This window comes from Neoarius graeffei, chromosome 20 (assembly GCF_027579695.1).
Source record: "Neoarius graeffei isolate fNeoGra1 chromosome 20, fNeoGra1.pri, whole genome shotgun sequence".
In the NCBI taxonomy this organism is placed as follows: Eukaryota; Metazoa; Chordata; class Actinopteri; order Siluriformes; family Ariidae; genus Neoarius; species Neoarius graeffei.
In genome coordinates, this window is record NC_083588.1 from 55,133,471 (window position 1) to 55,159,117 (window position 25,647).

Below are 25,647 nucleotides of genomic sequence, written 5' to 3' on the forward strand. Positions count from 1 at the left end.
TGAATTAATGGACTAGTTTCATGCCTTCTTGATGAGTTTGAGATCCGACACTAAATAGTCGTGGTACTAATCCATGATATGTCAAGAACCGCTCAACTAAGTAAAGAGAAACGACATCTATCATTAAGACATGAAGTGAATTTTAATTAATGACAATAAAGAAAAAAAACATGATTTTCTGCTCCTGTATAATTTACAACAAACATACAGCACTTCCTATCTTGAACGGTCTCGCGCGCCCCCTGGTGGAAGCTAAAACCCGGAAGTGAAAACTTGGTGGTCGGGATTGATAGTTTTTAGGGAGCAGACAGAGTTCTCAGAAATGTGGATCTCTATAGGATTAATCACTGTGGTGGTGTTTATCGCATTATTCCTTAAATATGTGTTTGGTACTTCCGGTCCGAGTCCTTTTCATACCGACACACGCGAGGCGCCCAAACCCGTGGAACTGGATAAAAAGGAGAGAAAGAAAGTGTTGAAACAAGGTGAGAATTTATGTTGACTGTATTTTAAACACATGCATTTGTCAGTCCCCCCAGGATTCCGCGGGCCTTTTTTGTGATTGTTGCGGGGGTTTCCCCAAAAAAATTGCGATGAAAGTTGCGGTGTTTTTTTTTTAGGTTTTTGTTGCGATTACATCGCGGGAGGAAGTGAAAGTTGCGAGAAATTGTTGTGATTTTCTCTTTTTGTGATTTAAAATTGAGTGATATGTTAAATATTAAGTTATTACTGGAAAAACTATTGATTAAAAAAAAACACACTGAGAAATGGTCCTATAAACAACTTTACCAATATAAAAGATTACCAGGGCTACAAAAATGCAGAAAAATAGGCTTTACTTATCCAAATGCACCTGTTGGTTCAAAAGTTAAAGTGCATAGAACCTCACAGCACAACATGAAGTTACCTTAAAATATAATATAAATGCCTCAGCTTTCATGTAAGAAAAAAAAAAACTATTAATACTAGTACTGTGTGCAGGCAGTCTCTCCTGAAGACTAAAACAATAATTATAAACTAATAAAATAAATGGCTCAGGCTTCATAGAAGGAAAAAAAAAAACAATTTGAACAGAATCTCACAGTATGATGCTGAAGCTGCCTAAACAGTCCCATCTCGGGACTCCCTAAAGTGAATGACGCATGAAATGGAATGACAGGTAGTAAATTTGAACAATAAATGGTCCCTTGTCATTCAGATTCTTACAAATGAAATAACGATTGAAAGCTTTAGTTTTAGACCTCCCTAGGATAAGATAAGTGGGTGCTTGGTGGGATATCAGCTTTTACAAATGGAATGACAGGGTTTCTATTGCCGCTTTTCCACTACAAACGCGGCTGAGTAGGGCTGAGCCGTGCCGTGCTGAGTCGAGCTGAGCGGGGCTGTTGGAGTTGCATTTCGACTACAACCGCGCTGAACCGTGCTGGCTGGAAGTGGGTGGACACATTGGGTGGAGTTAGCGAAAGTGGGTGAACGTCAGGTGATGTCGTTAAGCAGCGCAAACAGTGACATCAGTGAGCTTTTAAGCGGTAGTCTCACGACCCGAATAGTAAACAATAAACATGGAGGACATGGAATCGTTAGTGTTGCTGGTCTTGGTTCTGTGGCTTGTTGTCACCGACAACGCCAACAGATACTGGCAAGAGCGTATAGATGAGGCGAGGCGCATAAGGCTTCATAATTCTCGTAATTCGTAATTCTTCTTCTTCCGGGTTTACGGTGTTTACAGATCCCAGTGTGCTCACGGGGCATGTGAGGACACTCCTCCTCACCAATCAGTGCACAGGGGAGTGTCTCCTCACGCCCCCAGCCTCACTCGGCACGGTTTGGCTCGCTTCAGCCCTACTCCAAAACCGTGCGAGTTTTAGGGGCTAAGCAGGGCTGAAGCGAGCTGAGTCGTGCTGTTTTTTGGTAGTCGAAACGCGAGCCGTGTCGGGCTGAAGTGAGCTGAAAAAGGGTAGTGGAAAAGGGCCATAAATGTATTGACTTACTTTGAGCTAATGTTGTCAGTGATATCACCTTTTACAAATGGAATGATAAGGTTTCTAGGTGGAATGACATACTGTGAGGCAATGTTATCAGTGATAGCAAATTAACAAATGGAATGACGTTGTTTCTAGGTGGAATGACGTACCTTTACCTTATATTATCAGTGATATCACCTTTTACAAACGGAATGACAGTGAATTTAGGTGGAATGACATACTTTTAGGTTATGTTATCAGTGATATCACCTTTTACAAATGGAATGACAGTGTTTCCAGGTGGAATGACATACTTTAAGCTAATGTTATCAGTGATAACACCTTTAACAAATAGAATGACAGTGTTTCTAGGAGGAATGACATACCTTTACCTTATATTATCAGTGATATCACCTTTTACAAACGGAATGACAGTGAATTTAGGTGGAATGACATACTTTTAGGTTATGTTATCAGTGATATCACCTTTTACAAATGGAATGACAGTGTTTCCAGGTGGAATGACATACTTTAAGCTAATGTTATCAGTGATAACACCTTTAACAAATAGAATGACAGTGTTTCTAGGAGGAATGACATACCTTTACCTTATATTATCAGTGATATCACCTTTTACAAACGGAATGACAGTGAATTTAGGTGGAATGACATACTTTTAGGTTATGTTATCAGTGATATCACCTTTTACAAATTGAATGACAGTGTTTTTAGGTGGAATGACACACTTTGAGCATATGCTATCAGGGATATCTCCATTTACAAATGGAATGACAGTGAATTTAGGTGGAATGACATACTTTTAGGTTATGTTATCAGTGATCTCACCTTTTACAAATTGAATGACAGTGTTTTTAGGTGGAATAACATACTTTGAGGCAATGTTATCAATGATATCATCTTTAACGAATGGAATAACAGTGTTTCTAGGTGGAATGGTATACTTTGAGCTAATGTCAGTGATATCACCTTTAACAAACGGAATGACAGAGTTTTTAGGTGGAATGACATACTTTAAGCTGATGTTATCAGTGATATCACATTTAACAAATGGAATGGTAGTGTTTTAGGTGGAATGACATACTTTGAGCTAATGTTATCAGTGATATTGCCTTCAACAAATGGAATGACAGTGTTTCTAGGTGGAATAACACCTTTAGGTTATGTTATCGGTGACATCACTTTTAGAAATGGAATGACATTGTTTTTCAGGTGGAATGACATACTTTGAGCTAATGTTATCAGTGATATCACCTTTTAACAAATGGAATGACAGTGTTTCTAGGTGAAATGGCATACTTTGAGGCAATGTTATCAGTGATATCACCTTTTACAAATGGAATGACAGTGTTTATAGGAGGAATGACCTACCTTTAGATTATGTTATCAGTGATATCACCTTTAACAAATGGAATGACACTGCTTCTAGATGGAATGACATACTTTTAGGTTATATTATCAGTGATGTAACCTTTTACAAATGGAATGACAGTGTTTTTAGGTTGAATGACATACTTTTAGCTAATGTTATCAGTGATATCGCCTTTAAGAAATGGAATGACAGGGTTTCTAAGTGGAATGACATACTTTTAGGTTAAGTTATCAGTGATATCACCTTTAACAAATGGAATGACAGTGTTTCTAGGTGTAATGGCATACTTTCCACCTCATTCCACCTAGAAACACTGTCATTCCATTTGTAAAAGGTGATATCGCTGATAACATTGCCTAAAGGTATGTCATTCCACTTAGAAACACTGTCATTCCATTGTTAAAAGTGACATCACTGATAACATTAGCTTAAAGTATGTCATTCAACCTAAAAACACTGTCATTCCATTTGTTAAAGGTGATATCACTGATAACATAACCTAAAAGTATGTCATTCCATTTGTTATAGGTGATATCACTGATAACATTGCCTCAAAGTATGTCATTCCACCTAAAAACACTGTCATTCCATTTGTAAAAGGTGATATCACTGATAACATAACCTAAAAGTATGTCATTCCACTTAGAAACAATGTCATTCCATTTCATGAGCTGAAAGCATGTCATTCCACCTACATTTCAATCGTTATTCCATTTATAAGAATCTGAATGACAAGGGACCATTTATTGTTCAAATCGCTAGCTGTCATTCGTCATTCCATTTCATGCGTCATTCACTTTAGGGAGTCCCCTCATCTCATCTCATTATCTCTAGCCGCTTTATCCTGTTCTACAAGGTCGCAGGCCAGCTGGAGCCTATTCCAGCTGACTACAGGCGAAAGGCGGGGTACACCCTGGACAAGTCGCCAGGTCATCACAGGGCTGACACATAGACACAGACAACCATTCACACTCACATTCACACCTACGGTCAGTTTAGAGTCACCAGTTAACCTAACCTGCATGTCTTTGGACTGTGGGGGAAACCGAAGCACCTGGAGGAAACCCACGTGGACACAGGGAGAACATGCAAACTACGCACAGAAAGGCCCTCGCCGGCCACGGGGCTCGAACCTGGACCTTCTTGCTGTGAGGCGACAGCGCTAACCGCTACACCACCGTGCCGCCCTGCCTAAACGATGGAAAATAAAATACCATTTTGGCAAAAACGTTGGCATCCATTAATTTCTTGTATTAAGTAAAAAAATAATGTAAAGTGCACACAGTCCTTCACTGTAAACATAACACATTCAGTAACAGAATTTAAGGCTACATCCACACGACAACGGCAATAAGATTTTTTTTTTTTTTAGCGGGTAAAAAAAAATCGTGTCCACATGGGCAACGGATCAGTAAAATATCAGGTACATATGGCAACACAACGCTTGCTGAAAACGATGCAATACACATGCCACACCTCTACGTGCGCTGTAAGACGGTCCCATCGGAGACACCAGAACAACAGAAGAAGTAGGACGCATGCACATAAACCCCTTCTTCTACTCGGCACTGAACTACTACTACTCTGGGGTCCGCCATTGTTGCTGTTGTTGTTACGAATGATGCGCACGAGAGTGCTGCTTGTTCTAGTCATGTGGTTATGACGTCATCGTAAACAAATCCGTTCTACTCATCCAGACGACTTCGCAACGGCGCCGTTGCCAGATTTTTCCACTCTGGAAACCGTTCTCAAAAAATATCGTTTTGGGGCACCCAAAATGCCGGTGCCGTGTGGACGCCAGGCCGAAACGATGATAAATTTTATCGGATTCACCTGAATCCGTTGCCGTGTGGACAGGGCCTAAGCCTACATAAACACTGACTCGCACATGCAGTGTTGCCAGATACTGCTGAAGTTTTCCAGCCCAAAATATGTTCGGAAACCACCCAATCTGGCAACACTGTGCACATGCTGCTTCTCTTGAACGTATACACGGAAGTAAGGCGGAAGGTAGTTTGTCGACGTCACCTCAAGACGACGCCAACGATTGGTCAAATTTGCGGGAAAGTTGCGGTGATGGGATATAATTGCAACACCGCCCTGAATTCGCGGGTATTGGTTGAAGTTGCATTGAAGTTGCAAATCGCAAAATCGCGAAATCCTGGAGGGTCTGATTTGTTCGTGTTCCCTAGGAAGAGTTCAGTTGGCTGATGGAAAGTATGTATACCATAATATACATATTCACATTTATAAAATGCTCCTAAATTCTTCTGGGAACTAATAATAAACTGGTCAACTTACAGTGGCATGCAAAAGTTTGTGCACCCTTACTGAAAATGTCTGTTACTGTGAGCAGAAGATGAACTGATCACCAAAAGGCATAAAGGTAAAGATGACACATTTCTTTTCAGCATTTTATTATGCAAGATTTGTGTATTATTTTTGTTTTGTACAATTTGGAGAGTGAAAAAAAGAAAAGGAACACCATGCAAAAGTTTGTGCACCTCAATACATTTAAGTTCTCAGGTAACTTTTACCAAGGTTCCAGACCTTAATTAGCTTATTGAGCTGTGGCTTGTTCAAATTCTTCGTTAGGAAAGGTCAGATGATGCAGATTTCAAAGCTGTATAAATTCTCTGACTCCTCAAACTCGTCCCTAAAATCAACAGCCATGGGCTCCTCTAAGCAACTCCCTCGCATTCTGAATAATAAAATAATTGCTCACAAAGCAGGAGAAGGCTACAAGAACGTAGCAAAGTGTTTTCAGGTAGCTGTTTCCTCAGATTGTAATGTTCTTAAGAAATGGCAGTTAACAGAAATGGTGGAGATCGAGGTGAGGTCTGGAAGATGAAAAAACTTTCTGAAAGAACTGCTAGTTGGATTGCTAGAAAGGCAAATAAAAACCCTTGTTTGACTGCAAAAGACCTTTGGAAAGATTTCGCAGACCCTGGAATGGTGGTGCACTGTTCTACTACGCAGCGACACCTGAATAAATATGACCTTCATGGGAGAGTCATCAGAAGAAAACCATTCCTGTGTCCTAGCCACAAGATTCAGCGTCTGAAGTTTGCAAATGAACATCTAAATAAGCCTGATGCATTTTGGAAACAAGTCCTGTGGACTGATGAAATCAAAATAGAACTTTTTGGCCACAATGTGCAAAGGTATGTTTGGAGAAAAAAGTCAAGTTTATTTGAAAAGCGCTTTTCACAATAAATGTCGCAAAATAGCTTTACAGAATTTGAGTGACTTAAAATATGAGCTAACTTTTTATCCCTAATCTATCCCCAATGAGCAAGCCTGTGTCGACGGTGGCAAGGAAAAACTCCCTCAGACGACATGAGGAAGAAACCTCGAGAGGAACCAGACTCAAAAGGGAACTCTTCCCCATCTGGGCAACAACAGACAACATGACTATAACGTTAACAGTCCTAACAAAGTCAGCTTCGTTGATGCTATAAACCCCCACCGATGGAAACCTGAGCGCAAAAACATTCACGACAACCACAGTCCTAAAGTCAGCAAGTCAACCGCAGTCCCCAGCCACAAAAGCACCACTGCAAGAGTCCACAGCATCCTCCAGGCGCCACCCCCAACTGTCCACATGGGGCCGCCCTCCACAGGAGCGATGCGATGAGACTCCAACCAGACACAGGGCACCAGGATGGAAAAAAGGGTGCCAAATTCCAGGAAAAGAACACATCTCCAACTCTGAAGCATGGGTGTGGATCGATCATGCTTTGGGGTTGTGTTGCAGCCAGTGGCACAGGGCACATTTCATTGGTCGAGGGAAGCATGGATTCGTATAAATACCAGCAAATTCTAGAAGCAAACATCACACCATCTGTAAAAAAGTTGAAGTTAAAAAGAGGATGGGTCCTACAATAAGACGATGATCCAAAACACACCTCAAAATCTCCAATGGAATACCTCAAGAAGCACAAGCTGAAGGTTTTGCCCTGGCCCTCACAGTCCCCGACCTAAACATCATTGAAATCTATCTGTGGCTAGATCTCAAAAGAGCAGTGCATGCAAAACAGCCCAAGAAACTTGTACAACTGGAAGCCTTTTGCAAGGACAAATGTGTGAAAATCCCCAGGTAAGAACTGAAGGATTATTAGCTGGCTACAAAGTGTTTACAAGCTGTGATACTTGCCAAAGGGGGTGTTACTAGGTACTAACCATGCAGGGTGCCCAAACTTTTGCTTCAGGTCCTTTTCATTTTTTGGTATTTTATGCCTGTAAATGATGGAAATAAAAATGTAATCTTGCTGAAAATATTAAAGAAATGTCATCTTTTGCCTTTTGGTGATCAGTTCATCTTCCGGTCACTTAACTATTCACAGTAACAGACATTTTCAGCAAGGGTGCCCAAACTTTTGCATGCCGCTGTAAGTATGACCAGCAAATTATATCAGTTATAACTTTTACCAGCCAAGGAACCTTTTAACTGGAACATATTTGAATTGAAATATCAGACACATTAGTAAAATGTGAATAATAATACACTGATCAACCATAACCACTGACAGGTGAAGTGAATAACGTAGTGGTATAGTGGTTAGCACTGCCGCCTCACAGCAAGAAGGTCCTGGGTTCGAGCCCAGTGGCCGGCAAGGGCCTTTCTTTCTTTATGGAGTTTGCATGTTTTTCCGTGTCCGCGTGGGTTTCCTCCAGGTACTCTGGTTTCTCCCAAAGACATGCAGGTTAGATTAATTGGTAGCTCTGACCGTAGGTGTGAATGTGAGCGTGAATGGTTGTCTCTGTGTCGGCCCTGCGATAACCAGGGTGTACCCCGCCTCTCGCCCATAGTCAGCTGGGATAGGCTCCAGCTTGCCTGCGACCCTGTAGAACAGGATAAGCAGCTACAGATAATGGATGGATGGAGAACAGTCAGTTCTTGGAAGTTGATGTGTTGGAAGCAGGAAAAATGGGCAAGCGTAAGGGCCAAATTGTGATGGGTGGATTAACTGGGTCTGAGCGTCTCCAAAAATGGTACATCTTGTGGGGTGTTCCTGGTATGCAGTGCTTAGTACCTACCAAAAGTGGTCCAAGGAAGAACAACCAGTGAACCAGCGACAGGGTCATAGGTGTTGAAGGCTTGTTGATTTACATGGGGGATGAAAGCTAGCCCATATGGTCCAATCCCACAGAAGAGCTACTGTAGCACAAACTGCTGAAAAAGCTAATGCTGGGGAAAACAGAAAGGTGTCAGTATTAATTTTTTTCAGCAGTTTGTGTTACAGTAGCTCTTTGGGATTGGACCATATGGGCTAGCTTTCATGACCCATGCAAATCAATGAGCCTTTGACACCCATGACCTTGTCGCCGGTTCACTGGTTGTCCTTTGGATCCTTGGACCACTTTTGGTAGGTACTAACCACTGCGTACCGGGAACACCTCACAAGATGTACCATTTTGGAGATGGTCAGACCCAGTCATCTAGCCATAACAATTTGGCCCTTGTCAAAGTCACTGGGATTCGGATTAAACCCAGGTCATATGCAAAAGCAGTGACAAGGGAGGGAGAATCTGACGAACTGGGCAGCAACTCCATGGAGCAACAACTGTCGGCATTCCTACACTCAAAGGGAATCGATATTGATTGCAGCAACGTCGAGGCCTGCCACATTTTACCCAGGAGAGACAAGGAAAACTCTGCCATCATAATGAGATTTGTCACTCGAAAACATAAAGCTGCATTGCTGAAACAAGGAAGGAAACTGAAAGGTACAAACGTCTACCTCGACGAGCATCTGACAAAACACAATGCTGACGTCGCCAGGAAAGCACGTCATCTGAAGAAAGAAAATAAAATTCAATCTACGTGGATAACCAACTGCAAAGTATTCATTAAGCTGAACGGTACACCGGAGGAGGCTAGAGTTCTGGTCATATGAAACATCGAGGACTTGGACAAATACCAGTGATGGCTATTGGGACTGTAAGGTAATTAATACCAATGTGACACTACACCAAATTCAACCATGACACACACCGAAATAACTTTTTCACCCATTACTCGGAACGCTACTCGGCTAACGCAAATGCTTGTTGATTATGGAAACCCGGAACTGAAACCACATGAATTCACTGACCATAAACTATTGGATACAGAAAATGACACAGACCCGGACAATATATTTTTTCTCAACCATTAATGATAATTGCTACTATTACACAGAGGAGCAGTACAATCGGTCCACTAAGGCTACGTTTACATTACGTCGAATCAGCGGATCATCAGATTAACGTTCTTAAAACGATTCGCGTTTACACTAAAACCGTTAGCCGTGCACACAGCAACACCAATACGCGGATACGCTCGGCTCCGCAGGCATCCTGCGCTCCAAATCACTCCGCCCTGAACAGCGAGTGCCCTCTGGAGGGTGTGCACTCCGGCCCTGCGCAGCTCACAGAGCGCGCGAGTGAAGTGAACAAGCCACGATTCGGGACTGAGCCGCTGTGTGTGAGATCCCAGCGCATATCACTTATTACTTGCAAGTGGAAGGATGGCAAGCCTAAAGACAATCATAACTACACAATGGGCAGTATTTGCATCAGTATTTGCAGTATTTTCATACTTTTATACTCTTTAATGAAAGGTGATACAAGGCGGAAGTCTGCGCCGTTTTTCAGCAGTCGCGTCACATGACCAACGCCAGCGAATCAGGAAGGTGGATGTCACAGTGACGTTGTCCAATGAGACGCCAGCTAGAGCTCAGCACAGCGTATTCGCGTATTCTCAATGTTTACACAGCACCGGAGCTGATACGATCTAGATTGAATACGTGGACGCTGGCGGATTCCCGTTTCCCCGCTTTTTCAGGGGGGTTAATGTAAACGGACAGTGCATCCGCGAAGAAAACGAGACAGATACGGTCTAGTGTAAACGTAGCCTAAGGCTGTGGGAAAATGATCAATAATTCACTTCAACAGCAGAAGCATGTACGCTAACTTCAAACACATCAAGAAATACTTAAGTCAGTTTACCCATCCATTCAACATAATTGCCATATCAGAGACCTGGAGAAAGGAGTGGATTTCCAACTGGCTGGATATTAATTTAATTCTATAAACAGGAAAAATAAAGGTGGGGGAGGAGTGGCGGTGTATGTGGACTGTAATTTGAATTATAAGTTAATAGATGGCATGACAACTGTGATTTGATAATTTATTAGAATCAGGGCTTTGAACCAGAATTTTTTTCCTATTGGTTCGTTCCGAACAGAAACGGAATTTTAACGTTTCCGGTTTTGGGTTCCACCATTAGATAGACGTTCCCGAACCGGTTAGAACAAAAAAATTTCGTTCCCGGAACGGTTAATTACGTTCCCTGTCAGCTGTTTAACAAGTGGCTATAAAATTATGTCTCTGTCTCATCCAGCTTTAGCCAAATGTAGGCTAATTCTATTACAACCTTCATTAAATAAGACAAGAAATAATTCAAAACAATTATTATTTCAAATGTTGGCGATTTGGATTCTCAGTATGTCTTCCCATCTACACAAACAGAAAAAGTGCCAAAAATGAAAGATAATTCGTTTAGTGTGTTACCAAAGGCTAGTCAGGCCCTATGCATTGATAGGCTAACAGAGGTTAACGTCATTTAATGTTCGTGAGCCTCTCATTAACGTGGACAAATATATTGATATCGTGTTTGAAATTGACGTTTTCGAATAACGATAGACTGCAATATTTACCTCTTATTTAAGATGTGGAGACGTGATAGCAGTCCACCCTCCCGCTCTCTCCATTCAGTCAGCGAACGTCACACAGGAAGTGAACCCCAGTGGGTCATAGAAACTTGCGCAGGAGAAGAATGACTTTTTTATTTGTAGGCTACGGAAACTTTGAGGAACGAAATAAAAACCGGTATTAACCGGTTACCATTATTTTTAATAAGCGTTTCTGTTCTGGAACATAAAAAATAATAAAGTTTCTGGTTTCGTTTCTGTTCTATGTGAAATAGAAAAAGTTCCCGGTTTTCGTTTTCGTTCCTTGAACCGGTTCAAAGCCCTGATTAGAATGTTTAATAATTGAAATTAACATTGAAAAAAGTAGAAATGTATTAATTTGCTGTATATATAGAGCGCCAGAAACTAGTATAGAGGCGTTTAAGTACTGGGTAGAAAAGACATTTACAGTAGATAATAAAGTTCTCTTCATTTGTGGGGATACTAATATTGATCTGTTGAACCCTAATAAGCACAGTATGGCCTGAGGAATTTATTAATACCATGTACAGTATGAGTCTCCACCCAAAAATTACCAGACCCACCAGAATTACTGACCATAGTGCTACCTTAATAGAGAATATATTTACCAATGACATAGATAATACATTATAAGTGGAATATTAATCAATGATATCCGTGATCATCTACCAGTTTTTACAGTTTATGACTGTAATTGCAAGAGAAATGTGACAGACCTTAAACTTAAGTACAGACGAGTTAGGACTGAGGAAGCCATGTTGGCATTAAATAATGATTTATTACTGCAAGACTGGGAATCAGTTTATATAGAGAATAGCATTGATAGAGCATATGATAACTTAAGTATATTCAAATTATTATATGATAAGAATTGCCCACTGAAGCAATATAGTACAAAACAAAACTATAATGACCAACCTTGGATTACTAAGGGATTACAAAATGCCTGTAAGAAGAAAAATACTCTATATAGAGAATTTATTAAATTAAAAACCAAAGAGGCAGAAAATAAAACAAGTTAACGAGTATCGTAAGGAGATGTAGGAAGGATTATTATGGCAAATTAATAGATAATAGCAAAAATAATATTAAAGGAATATGGAATATATTAAATAGTATTATTAAAGATGGCTCTGGACAAATACATTACCCTAAATACTTTAATGACAAAGATATCGAAAATTATAACATGGATGTAGTTGCTAATAGTTTTAATAATTTTTTTGTTAATGTTGGACCAAGATTAGCTCAAAATATCTCTGATCCAGTAACACATGATGATTGTATTGATATTATAAAGAGGAATTCTTGTTCTATGTTTCTTACACCAGTAGATGAGAGGGAAATTATTGATATAGTTCATAAATGTAGTAATAAAATGTCCACAGATTGTAATGATATTGATATGAAACTAGTGAAAAATATTATTGGGGGGGATTTCTAAACCATTAACATGCATCTGTAACTTGTCATTTCAAACCGGTACATTTCCAAGCAATATGAAAATAGCAACAGTAATTCCATTGTATAAATCTGGGGACAAACACAACTTCACAAATTACAGACCTGTTTCTTTACTTCCTTAATTCTCCAAAATTCTTGAAAAACTATTCAATAACAGATTAGATAAATTCATTGAAAAATACAAACTACTCAGTGATGGTCAATATGGATTTAGAGCAAATAGATCAACAGAGCTGACACTAATGGAATCAATTGAAGAAATCAGTAACTCTATAGATGATAAATATGTCGCTGGGATATTTATTGATCTCCAAAAAGCTTTTGATACTATTAATCATGATATATTAATTAATAAGATGGAACAATATGGGATCAGGGGAGTTGTATTAAATTGGATAAGTTATTTGAGCAACAGGACACAATTTGTGAAGTTTGGGTGACTCTGTGTCATCTCGTTTGAACATTGCTTGTGGTGTCCCCCAGGGTTCAGTATTGGGTCCTAAACTGTTCAGCCTTTATATAAATGATATGTGCAAGGTATCTAAGATATTTAAGATAGTATTATTTGCAGATGACACAAATATGTTTTGTTCTGGAACAAATTTACATGAGTTAGAAAACATAATCTCTTCAGAATTGTGCAGGTTAAAAAGTTGGTTTGATTGAAATAAATTATCATTAAATCTGTCTAAAACAAAAATCATGTTATTTAATAATTATAAAATAAATAGGGCAATAAATGTACAGGTAGATGGTGTTGACATTTGAAAGAGTTTCTAATAATACATTTCTTGGGGTAATAATAGATGATAGAATTACTTGGGAATCACATATAAAATACATACTAATTAAACTATCAAGAAGCATATCTGTTTTGAGTAAAGCTAAGCACGTCCTGGACTATAATTCACTCCGCATTCTTTACTGTTCCCTGGTTTTACCGTACTTAAATTACTGCTCAGTGGTGTGGGGAAATACGTATAAATGTTCACTTCATGCAGTAACTATACTTCAAAAAAGAGCTGTAAGAATAAGTCATAGTGCTGGTTACCGAGATCATACTAATTCACTATTCAAAATGTTTAAAATTCAGGGATATTATAGAATATAAAACTGCCTTAATAATGTACAAAGTAAGGAATTATAAAGTACCAAAGAATATCCAAACAATGTTCTCGGATGGGGGGGGCTATAATTTTAGGGGGAAATTTAAAACTCGCAGTGCAAGGACAACGTTAAAAATGTTCAGTATCTCTAATTGTGGAGTAAAGCTATGGAACAGTTTGAATGTGGAGCTCATGAAATGTACAACTATAAACCAGTTCAAAAAAAGGTATAAGGAACAGATCTTTATGAAGTATAGGGAGGAGGAAGTACAATAACATGCTATTGATAATATAAGTGTATATATGTGTGTATGGGTACGTATGGATATATATTTATATCATAATGAGGTATGTGTGTGTGTGTGTGTGTGTGTGTGTGTGTGTGTGTATATATATATATATAAATATATATATATATATATATAAATATATATATATATATATATATATATATATATATATATATATATATATATATATATAAAATACGCATAACTATATGATACTGGTGTCTGTGTACGTATAGATATGTGTATAGCTGTGTGTGTATGTATGTATTGTATGTGTGTGTGTATGTATATATATATATATATATGTGTGTGTATAACAAGTATCTGTATATATGATTGATTTGGTCTGTATTATACCATGTTGGTATGTCTTGGTATGTTGGTGTCTTTCTTTTTTGTTTGTTGCTTTTGTTTTCTTTTATATATATCTTTATTATGGCGGAAAGTGACATTTGATTAACGGTGGTATAGAGGGTTAGGATTTTATAAGTTATTTACTTCTTAATCCTTTCTAAATATTATGTTATTGCCTTGTGGCTACGCTATTCTGTTTGTTCATGACGATGTTTTGATTATTGCATTTTTTTTTTTTCTTTACTGTTCGGAATAAAGCAATCAATCAAAGTCGCTCAGATCCTTACACTTGCCCGTTTTTTTTTTTTTTCCTGCTTCCAACATATCAACTTCAAGAACTGACTGTCCTCTTGCTGCCTAATACAGGGTCTCCGCGGATCCTTAAAAAGTCTTAAAAAGTCTTATTTTTAATATGTGTTTTTTAAGGTCTTAAAAAGCATTATATTTCGCTATTTTTTGAGTTATGGTATTAAATTTCACATGGGAGGTATTAAATTTCATCCGGGTAGCCGACAGTAAATGAAAAAAACATATGTCTGGATTTTTTTTTCCGCGCTAACGTTATTTATTCAACCAGCGTCGTTTGTTATCAAGATGCTGAACAAGTAGCACAAGAGCCGTTGTGTGTCTAGCACTAGTTCTAATAGCGCAGGAACCACGCCACAGGGGGCAGTGTGTTCTTTTATCCATGTAGTAGACAGTGATGGGAATAACGGCGTTAGAAATAAACGGCGTTACTAACGGCGTTACTTTTTTTTAGTAACGAGTAATCTAACTAATTACTTTTTACATCGTTATAACGCCGTTCCCGTTACTTACAATAAAATACTATGCGTTACTTTATTAAAGCTGTTCTCATCTGGCATGCTGCTCGCTCAGCCTTTCTTTACTCTGCTTTCGTGTGGGGCGGGGAGACACGAGACAACGGCACAGTAAGCCAATCAGAGTAGATTTGGACAACATACGTAGGTAGGCCACGCCTACTGCACTACTGTGCGCTCTTTCAATCGGAAGACCCAGCGATGGCGAGCGGTCAGCCCAGCACTGCGCTTTCACATTGGAAATACAGCCAGGACTTTTCATTACTTGAAATAAAAGGCAAGAGTGTTTACGTGCAATGCACATTATGTCGAGGAACAAAGCGTTTGTCCTCGTCAGTGGCCAGTAATTAGTAACAATTTTAATAACTACAGAAATATATTACATTTGATAGATGTCTTATCTCACATTGTCCCACAAAAATATTAATATAGTGTAGATAACATTACTAATTGGTTCTGTTAAGTGTCCATTTCAGTCATTAAACACATTTAACATTCACTTTTATTATGATTACACTAATTGAATTTTTTTTTTTTTTTGAGGGGGAACAAAATGTAACGGAATAATTACTTTCCCTGGTAATTAGTTACTTTTATGACAAAGTAACTCCGTTACTAACTCAGTTACTTTTTGGGAAAAGTAACTAGTAACTATAACTAATTACTTTTTGAAAGTAACGTGCCCAACACTGGTAGTAGAACCATTGAGAGTAGAGCAGACGAGGAAGAAGTGGTTGAACTTGAACATGAACGGAGATGGGGAAGTGTAAGTTTAGTAACAAGTGGCTTGAGGAGCCAAAATACAAAAGTTGGCTAACAACAGCAACTTCAGAATATGAAGCGAGATGTAAGGTATGTCGGAAAGACATCAAGTTAACAACAATGGGCTGTAAAGCCCTTGACGCTCACTCGAAAGGGGAAAAGCATATGCGCTGTGCTGCTAGTCGGGCAACAACAGTCCCCAGAGGCAGTTCGATCAGTAGTCAAACTTCCTTGCTTCCTCACTGTTTGTTCATGGCAGTACCCTACTATTAAAATATTGAGAAAGCAGTTAATGTTCTGTTTTGTTAACTGAAGATCAATTTGTTTCCTCACTGTTTGTTTACAGCAGTACCCTACTATTAAAATATCGAGAAGGCAGCTAATGTTCTGTTTTGTAAACTGAAGATGCACATTTTTTATAAAAAAAATGCTTTGAACTTAACCTAGAGTGTGCTTTTTTTTTTTTTTTTTTTTTACTGTACGTATTTGTTCCGCGGTAGTGGTCTTATTTTTTATACTCAGTGGTCTTAAAATGGTCTTAAAAAGTATTATTTTTGCTGGTCAGAAATGTGCAGAGACCCTGTAATATATCCCACCCCTTGACAGGTGCTGTTGTAATGAGATAATCAATGTTCTTCTCTTCACCGGTCCGTGATTTTAATGTTATGGCTAATTGGTGTATATTAGGTATGTATTGAGGGCGGCACGGTGGTGTAGTGGTTAGCGCTGTCACCTCACAGCAAGAAGGTCCGGGTTCGAGCTCCGTGGCCGGCGAGGGCCTTTCTGTGCGGAGTTTGCATGTTCTCCCCGTGTCCGCGTGGGTTTCCTCCGGGTGCTCCGGTTTCCCCCACAGTCCAAAGACATGCAGGTTAGGTTAACTGGTGACTCTAAATTGACCGTAGGTGTGAATGTGAGTGTGAATGGTTGTCTGTGTCTATGTGTCAGCCCTGTGATGACCTGGTGACTTGTCCAGGGTGTACCCCGCCTTTCGCCCGTAGTCAGCTGGGATAGGCTCCAGCTTGCCTGCGACCCTGTAGAACAGGATAAAGCGGCTAGAGATGATGAGATGAGATTTCAGGTTTCCATTACTTATAGACTACTTATTACGGAGTTAATGAGGTTTGGATTAAACCCATTCAGTTCAATCTACCAGTCAATCAGGCTAATAAGTATAAGAACTCGGTAATAAATATAATAACTTTGTTAATGAGGGGTTGGGATTTTCACCACTGTAACATAACAATAACTAGAAGGGCACTTGGTAGAGTGCATACCTCCAACAAGCCATGTGTTGTCAGCATCAAAATACTTGAACGTAGGATAATACTAAAGCTGTACACCAAATTTCATCAAAATCTGTTCACTACTTTTTGAGTTACATTGGGAACAGAAGGAAAAAAAAATCCTGGATCTGCAAATACAGTATAACCAATTGTTCCTTGGCCCATGGCTCAGCTTTCCTCAAAATTTCATCAAAATCTGTTCACTACTTTTTTGAGGTATGTTGGGAACAGACAGACAAACAAACGGAGGCAAAAATTTAACCTCCTCTGAAACTCTGCACAGGCAGTAACCTGAGCTCAGGATTGAATTAAGAACCGTGAGACATCAACGCTAACCAAGTGCCATGGTGCCAGTCAAAGTCCTTCCCGCACCATGCATAGCACGTTTGGTGGCGCCGATCTCCGTTTCATAGCCCTCGGCCTCTTGCCTATATTACATAGCTAGGGTTACGGTGGGGGGCGGGTCCTCTGGTAACCACGAGAGTTTGACTCCCCACTCGCATCTGTATTGCAGTGTGCCTTGCCAGATGGCAGTAGGCACCATTTGTATGATGGTCTTTGGCATGACCCGACCGTGAGTAGAACTCGCGGTCTCCCAATTGAGAGGCAGACATGCTAACCACTAGGCCAGTTGCCGGCGGGTGATTGTAATTTTTTAAACTTGCATGAATGGTATAGTAGTAATAGATCTCTAAGTTAAGGGTCAGAGTTGGGGTGTGTTGGGTCAATAATGGCATCTGTATGACCATGACTTTGCCACTACTGTTCCCTCTAAAAATTTCTGTTCCTATCCACAGGCTTTTTGGCCAGCAGAGTCCCCCAGGATCTTGACGCCATTGTGATTGGCAGTGGTATTGGTGGACTGAGCATCGCTGTTCTGCTCGCCAAGACTGGAAAGAAGGTCCTGGTGCTGGAACAACATGATCGTGCTGGAGGATGTTGCCATACCTTCTCTGAGAAAGGCTTTGAATTTGACGTTGGTGAGAACGCCATTGTGTGGGTGGATTTAGCTGGCTTTAGTCTCTAGACATGCCATGCATATTCTCATCCTCAAATATCAGACCTGATTACCCACTGTTTTAAAGAAATACTTTAATATTAATTGCAATTCAGATACTTTTCTGTATTGAGAAAAAGAATGGGAAGCCATGGCCTAATGGTTAGAGAAGCAGCTTTGGGACCAGAAGGTCGCCGGTTTGATTTCCTTGACCAGCAGGAATAGCTGAGCAAGGTACCTAACCCCTAACTGCTCCCCAGGCTGCTCTGGGTATGTTGTATGTCGCTCTGGATGAGAGGCACCTCATTTATAATCGAAGCCTATGGGCCATCAGTAAACATTTATATTAAAGGTAATAGTAGATTAAATCAATATAGTTAGGAAAAGATCTGGTCATATGTTCCTAATATAGACACGCAAACACGAAAATGCCCCAGTTTCCCCTCGGATCACACATGGATACCACTGGGAAACCATAGCTAGATATATTGTATCAGTCTTTTTTATCAAAAGTGTGAGAAAAATAAATACATTTATCCATGCTTTGGTGAGAATTTATCTTGTGCTTGTTTGGAAGATTGGAGACACTTTTAAACTCAAGTTCTGATATATTTTAAATGTATACTGATGTTCTACACCTGCCGTTAGACTTCCATCATAAGTGAGTTTTGTATTAATCTGTTTTTCAAAACGTGTCAAAATCCCTGTTTTTCGTAATCGTACATAAACTCCAGATGTCATGGATCAAAAGTAGGTTGGAAAACACCTAAAAGAATCTTCCTTTAAGTTAACCACAGTAGTGACCTCAACCATCTCTGCTCTCACCCGTCTCTGTTTCAGGGATCCACTACATCGGTAATTTAGAAGAGAACAGCATGTTCCGCTGCATAGTGGATCAGCTGACCAATGGGCAGCTACAGTGGGAATCACTGGAAAACCCCTTTGACCAGGTGGTCCTGGGTCCACTGGAGAACCGCCGCATCTACCCCATTTATAGTGGCCGAAACCGTTTCCCCCAGGAGCTGAAGAAGTGCTTCCCGGGAGAGGAGAAGGCCATCGATGAGTTTATGAGCCTGGTTAAGGTGAGTTTGACTGTTTTATTCATCCGAAATATAACAGAGATGATGAATGACTTGATATGTAGGTAAAAATAGAATTACCCGGGCAAATGAAACGTTGCGTTGTGTTGTAATGTCTGAGACTGAAATGGTGCGAAAGGTCATGAGATGACTCATCATGTTGAATCTGGCAAGAAGTCGGCTTTTTTTTTATTTAGGCAGTGACCTGTTGGCCAATGGGAACCCAGGAAAATAAGGATAATGTCTTCTGTGAGTCTACTGGATATTTGTGTCAAGTATTGAGTTAAATAAACTGAAGGATGCAAAGAAATCATGACCTGAAGTTGGTTTGGTTTCACAAATGTTCAGACGTTATCGTAAATAACAGTGCTTAAACAATGTACAGGATGTTCATAGTGAAATCGTCGAAATAATTTCTAGCAATTCCTGCTGATATGGCTCTACAAAGGGTATCCATATACTGTATACATGTGTATATTTTTAAATCCTAAACCATGCATATACACTCACCAGTCGCTGTATTAGGAACCCCCATCCACTTGCTGTTTTATGCAGTTATCTAATCAGCCAATCCTTTGACAGCAGCACAGTGCATCAAATCATGCAGGTATTATGCAAATCAAGAGCTTCAGTTATTACTGTGCACTTCAAACATCAGAATGGGAAAAATTGTGATCTCAAAGCGTGACCTTTCTTTCACTGTGGCACGGGTGTTTGGTTTGAGCCAGATGGACTGGTTTGAGTATTTCAGAATCTCCTGGGGTTTTCACACACAGCGAGTTTACACAGACAGAATGGTGCAAAAAACACGGCGTGAGCGAGCGACAGTTCTGTGGGTGGAAACGAACGCCTTGTTAATAAGAGAGGTTCGAAGAAAATGGCCAGATTGGCTCGAGCTGTCAGGAAGGATATAGTAACTCACAGCAACTCTACAACCGTGGTGAGCAGAAAAGCATCTCCGCATGCAGCAGCAGAAGACTGTATTGGGTTCATGGCCGTAGCCAGCTATGAGGCCACCGAGGTCCAGACCTCGGCCATTTTTAAGAGCTGAAAATACATTTGTACGCTAAATATTCAGCTGGATTAAAAAAAAAGAATAACATTAAAACGTCTCTGTAAAAAGTGCATTGTTAATGATGTTAAACGCTGAATCTGTCTTCTGTGTCTGTTTCGTGTGCGCGGCTCTGAGACCAAGAACACAAAAGCAAATGAGCGCGCGACTCGGGGGAGTAACGCAGTGCAGGAGACACGGGGTTTTCATGGGAACCATCAGTGCACTTTCATGAAGCTGTTAAATTTACATTTTCAAAGCAGCGCAGTTGTAGCGTACCTTGTTTGTGATTTTTTTTTTTTTTAATAAATCATTCGATAAGCCAAAGCAATAGAGTGGAAAGTTTCAACTTGTGTTTGCCTTGGATAACTTTGCCTAAAACATGGTGGTGTATACTGATTGATTGATTTTTTTTTTTGTGTAGGTGTAACGGATGCCAGATTGTTAATGTATCTTAGTTCCATAGGCTACATGGTTAGGGTATCTTTTGTCCTCATTGCTTGGGCCAGATCAAACCATTAAATAAGCTTAAATTATTCTTACTCTTGCCACATACATTATTTATTTTTTTTCAAAACTGATGATATTCAGTTCAAACACCATTAAAAGTAATTTCAGGAATAGGTCTCTTGTGTGACGTGTAATTCACCCCTCTCATTTAAATATGTCAAATTTTTCAGCGCACGCTTTGCGCATCATGGACCTCGGTGATTTTAAAATGCTGGCTACGGCCCTGATTGGGTTCCAATCCTGCAGCCAAGAACAGGGATCTTAGAATCAAGAACAAGTTCGTATTAAAGTGGCCGGTGAGTGTATGTGGCATCTTTTCTGCAGCTGCTTTCATGCTTGACATTTCTCAGGGTTAGTCAGTAAAATATTGCAGTGAGGATGTATTATACTGTTGTACTGTTCAAGGGTTTTGCAGGCTTATTGAATAAAGTACTGAGAAATATATATTACCCAAAAATCTACTCTTGCTTTTACTCACTGCCTGACGTCTTGTCACCTGTTTATCTTCTCCCCTACATTACCACACAGAAGCAGTCTGTGTGAGTCATATAATTCAAAGTCGAATGAATATGCTGTGTTTATGATTCATTTATCAGCATTGTGGTTTCAGAGGCTGTTGTTTATACCATCTATATTTAAGTTATTCCACAAAATCGAGTCCTACACGAGCTGATAGCCGACGAGGCGCGTAGCGCCAAGATTGAGTGAGTGGAATAATTGTTTTATTCTAGCCACATTCACTGGATTTTGAGACACGGAGCATTTTTATTTTTTGCAAATTCGATAAATTTATACAAAACGTCAGACAAAATTATTTCTGCTTAGGCGGACTTCTTAAAAACCTATCGATGGCTGCACAAATTGACTTTAAGCTGGGCATACACTGTGTGTGTGCTATATATATATATATATATATATATATATATATATATATATATATATATATATATATAAAATATATAATATAATTTTTTTTTTTTTCTTTTCCAATCGCTCACACTGTACGAGTGAATCGCAGGGGTAAACAGCACGCAGCTTACGATTCCTGTTCTCACACTATACGATCCGATGCTCGGATGCGATGCTCAGGATTTCAAACAGGTTTGATTTTCATCCGATCGATCGGGAGGAGGTTGTGAGGTGTTAATCGCTTGTCGTTACCCTATGTATACTACACGATCCGAGACGCACGATTGAGCCAAAACTCGGCCCGATCTCCAAAATAGTCGCACGAGTGAAAATCGTATCAAAATCGGGCCAAAAATCGCACAGTGTATGCCCAGCATTAGTCTTTTGTTTGTTTGTTTGTTTGTTTTTTGGTAGAAAGTGCCGTCTTGCTGTCATGCCGAGGTATAGAATAGCTTTAGACGTTTTAATTCTTCCTTGGACATTTCACTTATGTAATTTTCAAACTTCTTTGAGCTTTTAAACCAGTCTTAAAAAAAATTCAACAAATTCTAATGCTTCAAGATTAAGAATGTAAACAAACCAGCGAAATGACAGGAACAATTTGTGAAAAATGCTCTAATAATAATTCTTGAAAAATTAAAAAAAGAAACGTTCTTGGTATCAAATACTTTTATTCCATATTTTGTTGCTTTGTTTTTTTTTTTGGGGGGGGGGGGGTTTGTTTTTGAGTAGAGTTTTTAATTTCGTCCTCCGCCATTTTGCTTTTCTCTACTCAAGGTATATGAGCTGATTGGCTAGTCTACTACTAGGCTATCAGAGCACGTGATTGCGGATAGAATAATGGTTGACTTCTCTAATGTGATTTGTCAGGAGGTATTGATTAATCATCTGTAACAGCAGCTCTGACGGTCATTCCCACTGCATGCTAATGATCAGGTTTTGATGTAATGTCCTGGCCAGAAATGTTGCAACAGCGTGTGGATGATGATCCTGCTGAAGCTCCTACCATCTCCAGTGGCTAAGTTCTTAGCGTACACGGGGCTCGCTAATCGCCTGTCCTACTTCTTCTCCTACGGCTCACGCAGCCTGGCTGAGGTGGTGAACAGCCTCACGGAGAATAAAGAACTCCGGGCTGTGCTCTGCTACATCTTCGGTACCTATGGTAAGATCACACAGCTAGTGACCAGAGCTGTAGCTTCCATTTTCCTAACTGCTGTTCAAGTTTTCCTTTCCCACAGCTGTTAACTATGGCAAAGGAACAGCTGCTTGCTTTAAAACCGCTAATTTAAAGAGGAACTGAAGTCATTTTTAAACTTGCTTTATTTCTTAACGTGTTATTCAATTACATTGTCGGCTTTATTAACCTTATATCGTGACTCGTATTGGCATATTATATTACACTTATCGGCCTTTTCGTTTTTTTTAAGCCATGTTGAATGTAGTTCGTTTGGTCCACGGCAGGCGTCGCTTATCCGCGCGATCTTCACGAGACTTGTGCGGGACTTCAAACGTGAAGTGTCAGCGCCGCCATTTTGGAAACTGTTTACACAGCATCCAGCTCGCCATATCATTCCAATTTAGATTAATTTCGAGATTTGCCAGCTTCATCAGTGATGGAGTGTCAGTCCTGCGTGCTGTAGCGCGTGCACCTGAAGGCGCACGCTGAGTGGACTCCAGCACGCGTGCGGTGAACAAGGTGCACCTGAGCTCAGTTAAGGAACTATGTGCTTGCCTATTTAAGGACTGTGCTGATGCATTTGCATCGCGAAGTAGTACGATACAGACGTACGCCTTACCGAGCCTTTCTATCCGTTGTCTTGATTTCCTGGTTCGCGATCCTTGTGCCCGTTTCTCGTTCTTGTCCTCGCTTAGCCTTTGATCTACTGTTTGCGCCTCGACCGACCCTTTTGCCCGTCTTCTCGTTTTTGATCTAGCCTGCCGTTTTGGATTGTTCGCCTGTGTATATATTGTCTCACTGTATATATATTCTGCACTTTATTAAACTGTATACTTCTGCACATACTGTACATCCGCCTCCCTCGCGTACGTGACATGGAGATTATTCCATACGACTTCGAACCAACGTGGAGTAGAGAAGAGTTGGAAAGACGACAGGATAAGGACTAGTCTGTCGCGCTGGTATTTACGTCATTACTGTCGCACAATTAAACCGTGCCAGATCAGGCAGCTGGTGGGTTTTCAAAATAATAAATACATGCATGTCTTTTTGTGATTAAATGCATATTATACTGAGCGCATTTCCCACATAATCCTCACTAAGGTTTTGGATGGCACTACAAAATGGCGTCCCCACTATATAGTGCCCTATATAGTGAGTAGGGAGCGATTTCAGACACGGAAAACTTCCGGTTTGATTACGTCAGCATTCGAAAGAGGGCGCACGTGTCTTTTGACAGCGTTGGCAGATGTCGGTCACTTTGATTTCCGCTGTACGTTTTACTTCCGTCCTACGATGTATCGCACAGGTCTCAGCGAATCTCATTTACGGCCATTGCTTTGACATATGGACTGATATATTACAGAGCATATTTCAGACACTCATAACTTGCTAGAGCAGTGACAAAATAGCTGTCAGAAATGCATTCCGACATTTTATAAAATGAGAGAAATAATTTTGATGATAAAAAAAATTTGCCTTCAGTTCCCCTTTAATATACATCTTGTACCACAGAGGAAACGTTCTCCTTTGTGTTGTGTTTGTAGGAACCCCTCCAAAAGAAGCCAGTTTCTCCATGCACAGTTTGCTGGTGCGCCACTACCTACCTGGTGCCTGGTACCCTAAAGGAGGTGCCAGTCAGATCGCCTATAACATGATCCCCATCATCGAGAAGGCAGGAGGAGCCGTGCTTGTCAGAGCGCCAGTCAATCGCATCCTGCTCAATGCTGCCAACGAGGCTATAGGTAATATCAGAAAGGTCCTGGTACTGGAACACCTAGGTGTCATCTAGAAGATGTGTTTCCTTTTGAGTCTGGTTCCTTTCAAGGCTTCTTAAGCCAGTATCTCACTGGGCTGCGACTAGTTGGAGACACAACAATTGCGATAAAATATGCGAATTAGTGACAATTTTCACTTGGAATCACAAGGAATTGACATTCGCATATTTTACCGCAATTGTTGTGTCTCCAACTAGTCGCAGGCTGTCACAGCCCAGTGAGATACACTCGCACTTCCTGTCTCACGGAAACTGACTTGAGAAGGGTTCGTGACAGCTTTGCGACACCAGCGACGTGTTTGCGGCTGTTTTGAGAGAAATTTTGTTGCACGAATTTTTTGAACACGTTCAAAATTTCAGCGACGAAGGAGCGACACTTTGCGACTCCTACGAGGAAATTGAGAAGCCCCGCGAATGTTTCAAGACACTTATGACGTTTGCAATTTGTCGCAAGCTGTCGCAGCCCAGTAAGATACTACCCTTAGTCATGTAACTTCAGGAAATTGTGCTTGATCCAAAAGGACCATCTCATCTCATTATCTCTAGCCGCTTTATCCTGTTCTACAGGGTCGCAGGCAAGCTGGAGCCTATCCCAGCTGACTACGGGCGAAAGGTGGGGTACACCCTGGACAAGCCGCCAGGTCATCACAGGGCTGACACATAGACACAGACAACCATTCACACTCTCATTCACACCTACGGTCAATTTAGAGTCACCAGTTAACCTAACCTGCATGTCTTTGGACTGTGGGGGAAACCGGAGCACCCGGAGGAAACCCATGCGGACACGGGGAGAACATGCAAACTCCGCACAGAAAGGCCCTCGCCGGCCACGGGGCTCGAACCCAGGACCTTCTTGCGACAGCGCTAACCACTACACCACCGTGCCGCCTCCAAAAGGACCATACAACCAAAATTGATTTGAATTCCCTAACCCTAACTCTTGACAGTCATCAACAGCCTCGGTCAGTCGTAGAAGTAATTATACACATTTC

The 25,647-nt window shown here is 40.4% G+C and overlaps 1 protein-coding gene across 1 annotated transcript in view; it reads left to right on the forward strand.

The window, feature by feature from the left end:
- Positions 1 to 259: 259 nt before the first annotated feature.
- Positions 260 to 25,647, forward strand: part of retsat.2 (retinol saturase, tandem duplicate 2) — a 38,658-nt gene continuing 13,270 nt past the window's right edge. The window contains exons 1-5 of the mRNA XM_060902033.1: positions 260 to 485; positions 17,950 to 18,132; positions 18,990 to 19,231; positions 22,659 to 22,860; positions 24,423 to 24,620. Coding sequence (XP_060758016.1) covers positions 323 to 485; positions 17,950 to 18,132; positions 18,990 to 19,231; positions 22,659 to 22,860; positions 24,423 to 24,620 — 988 coding nt within the window. The 5' untranslated portion in view covers positions 260 to 322. The remainder of the gene's footprint in view (positions 486 to 17,949; positions 18,133 to 18,989; positions 19,232 to 22,658; positions 22,861 to 24,422; positions 24,621 to 25,647) is intronic.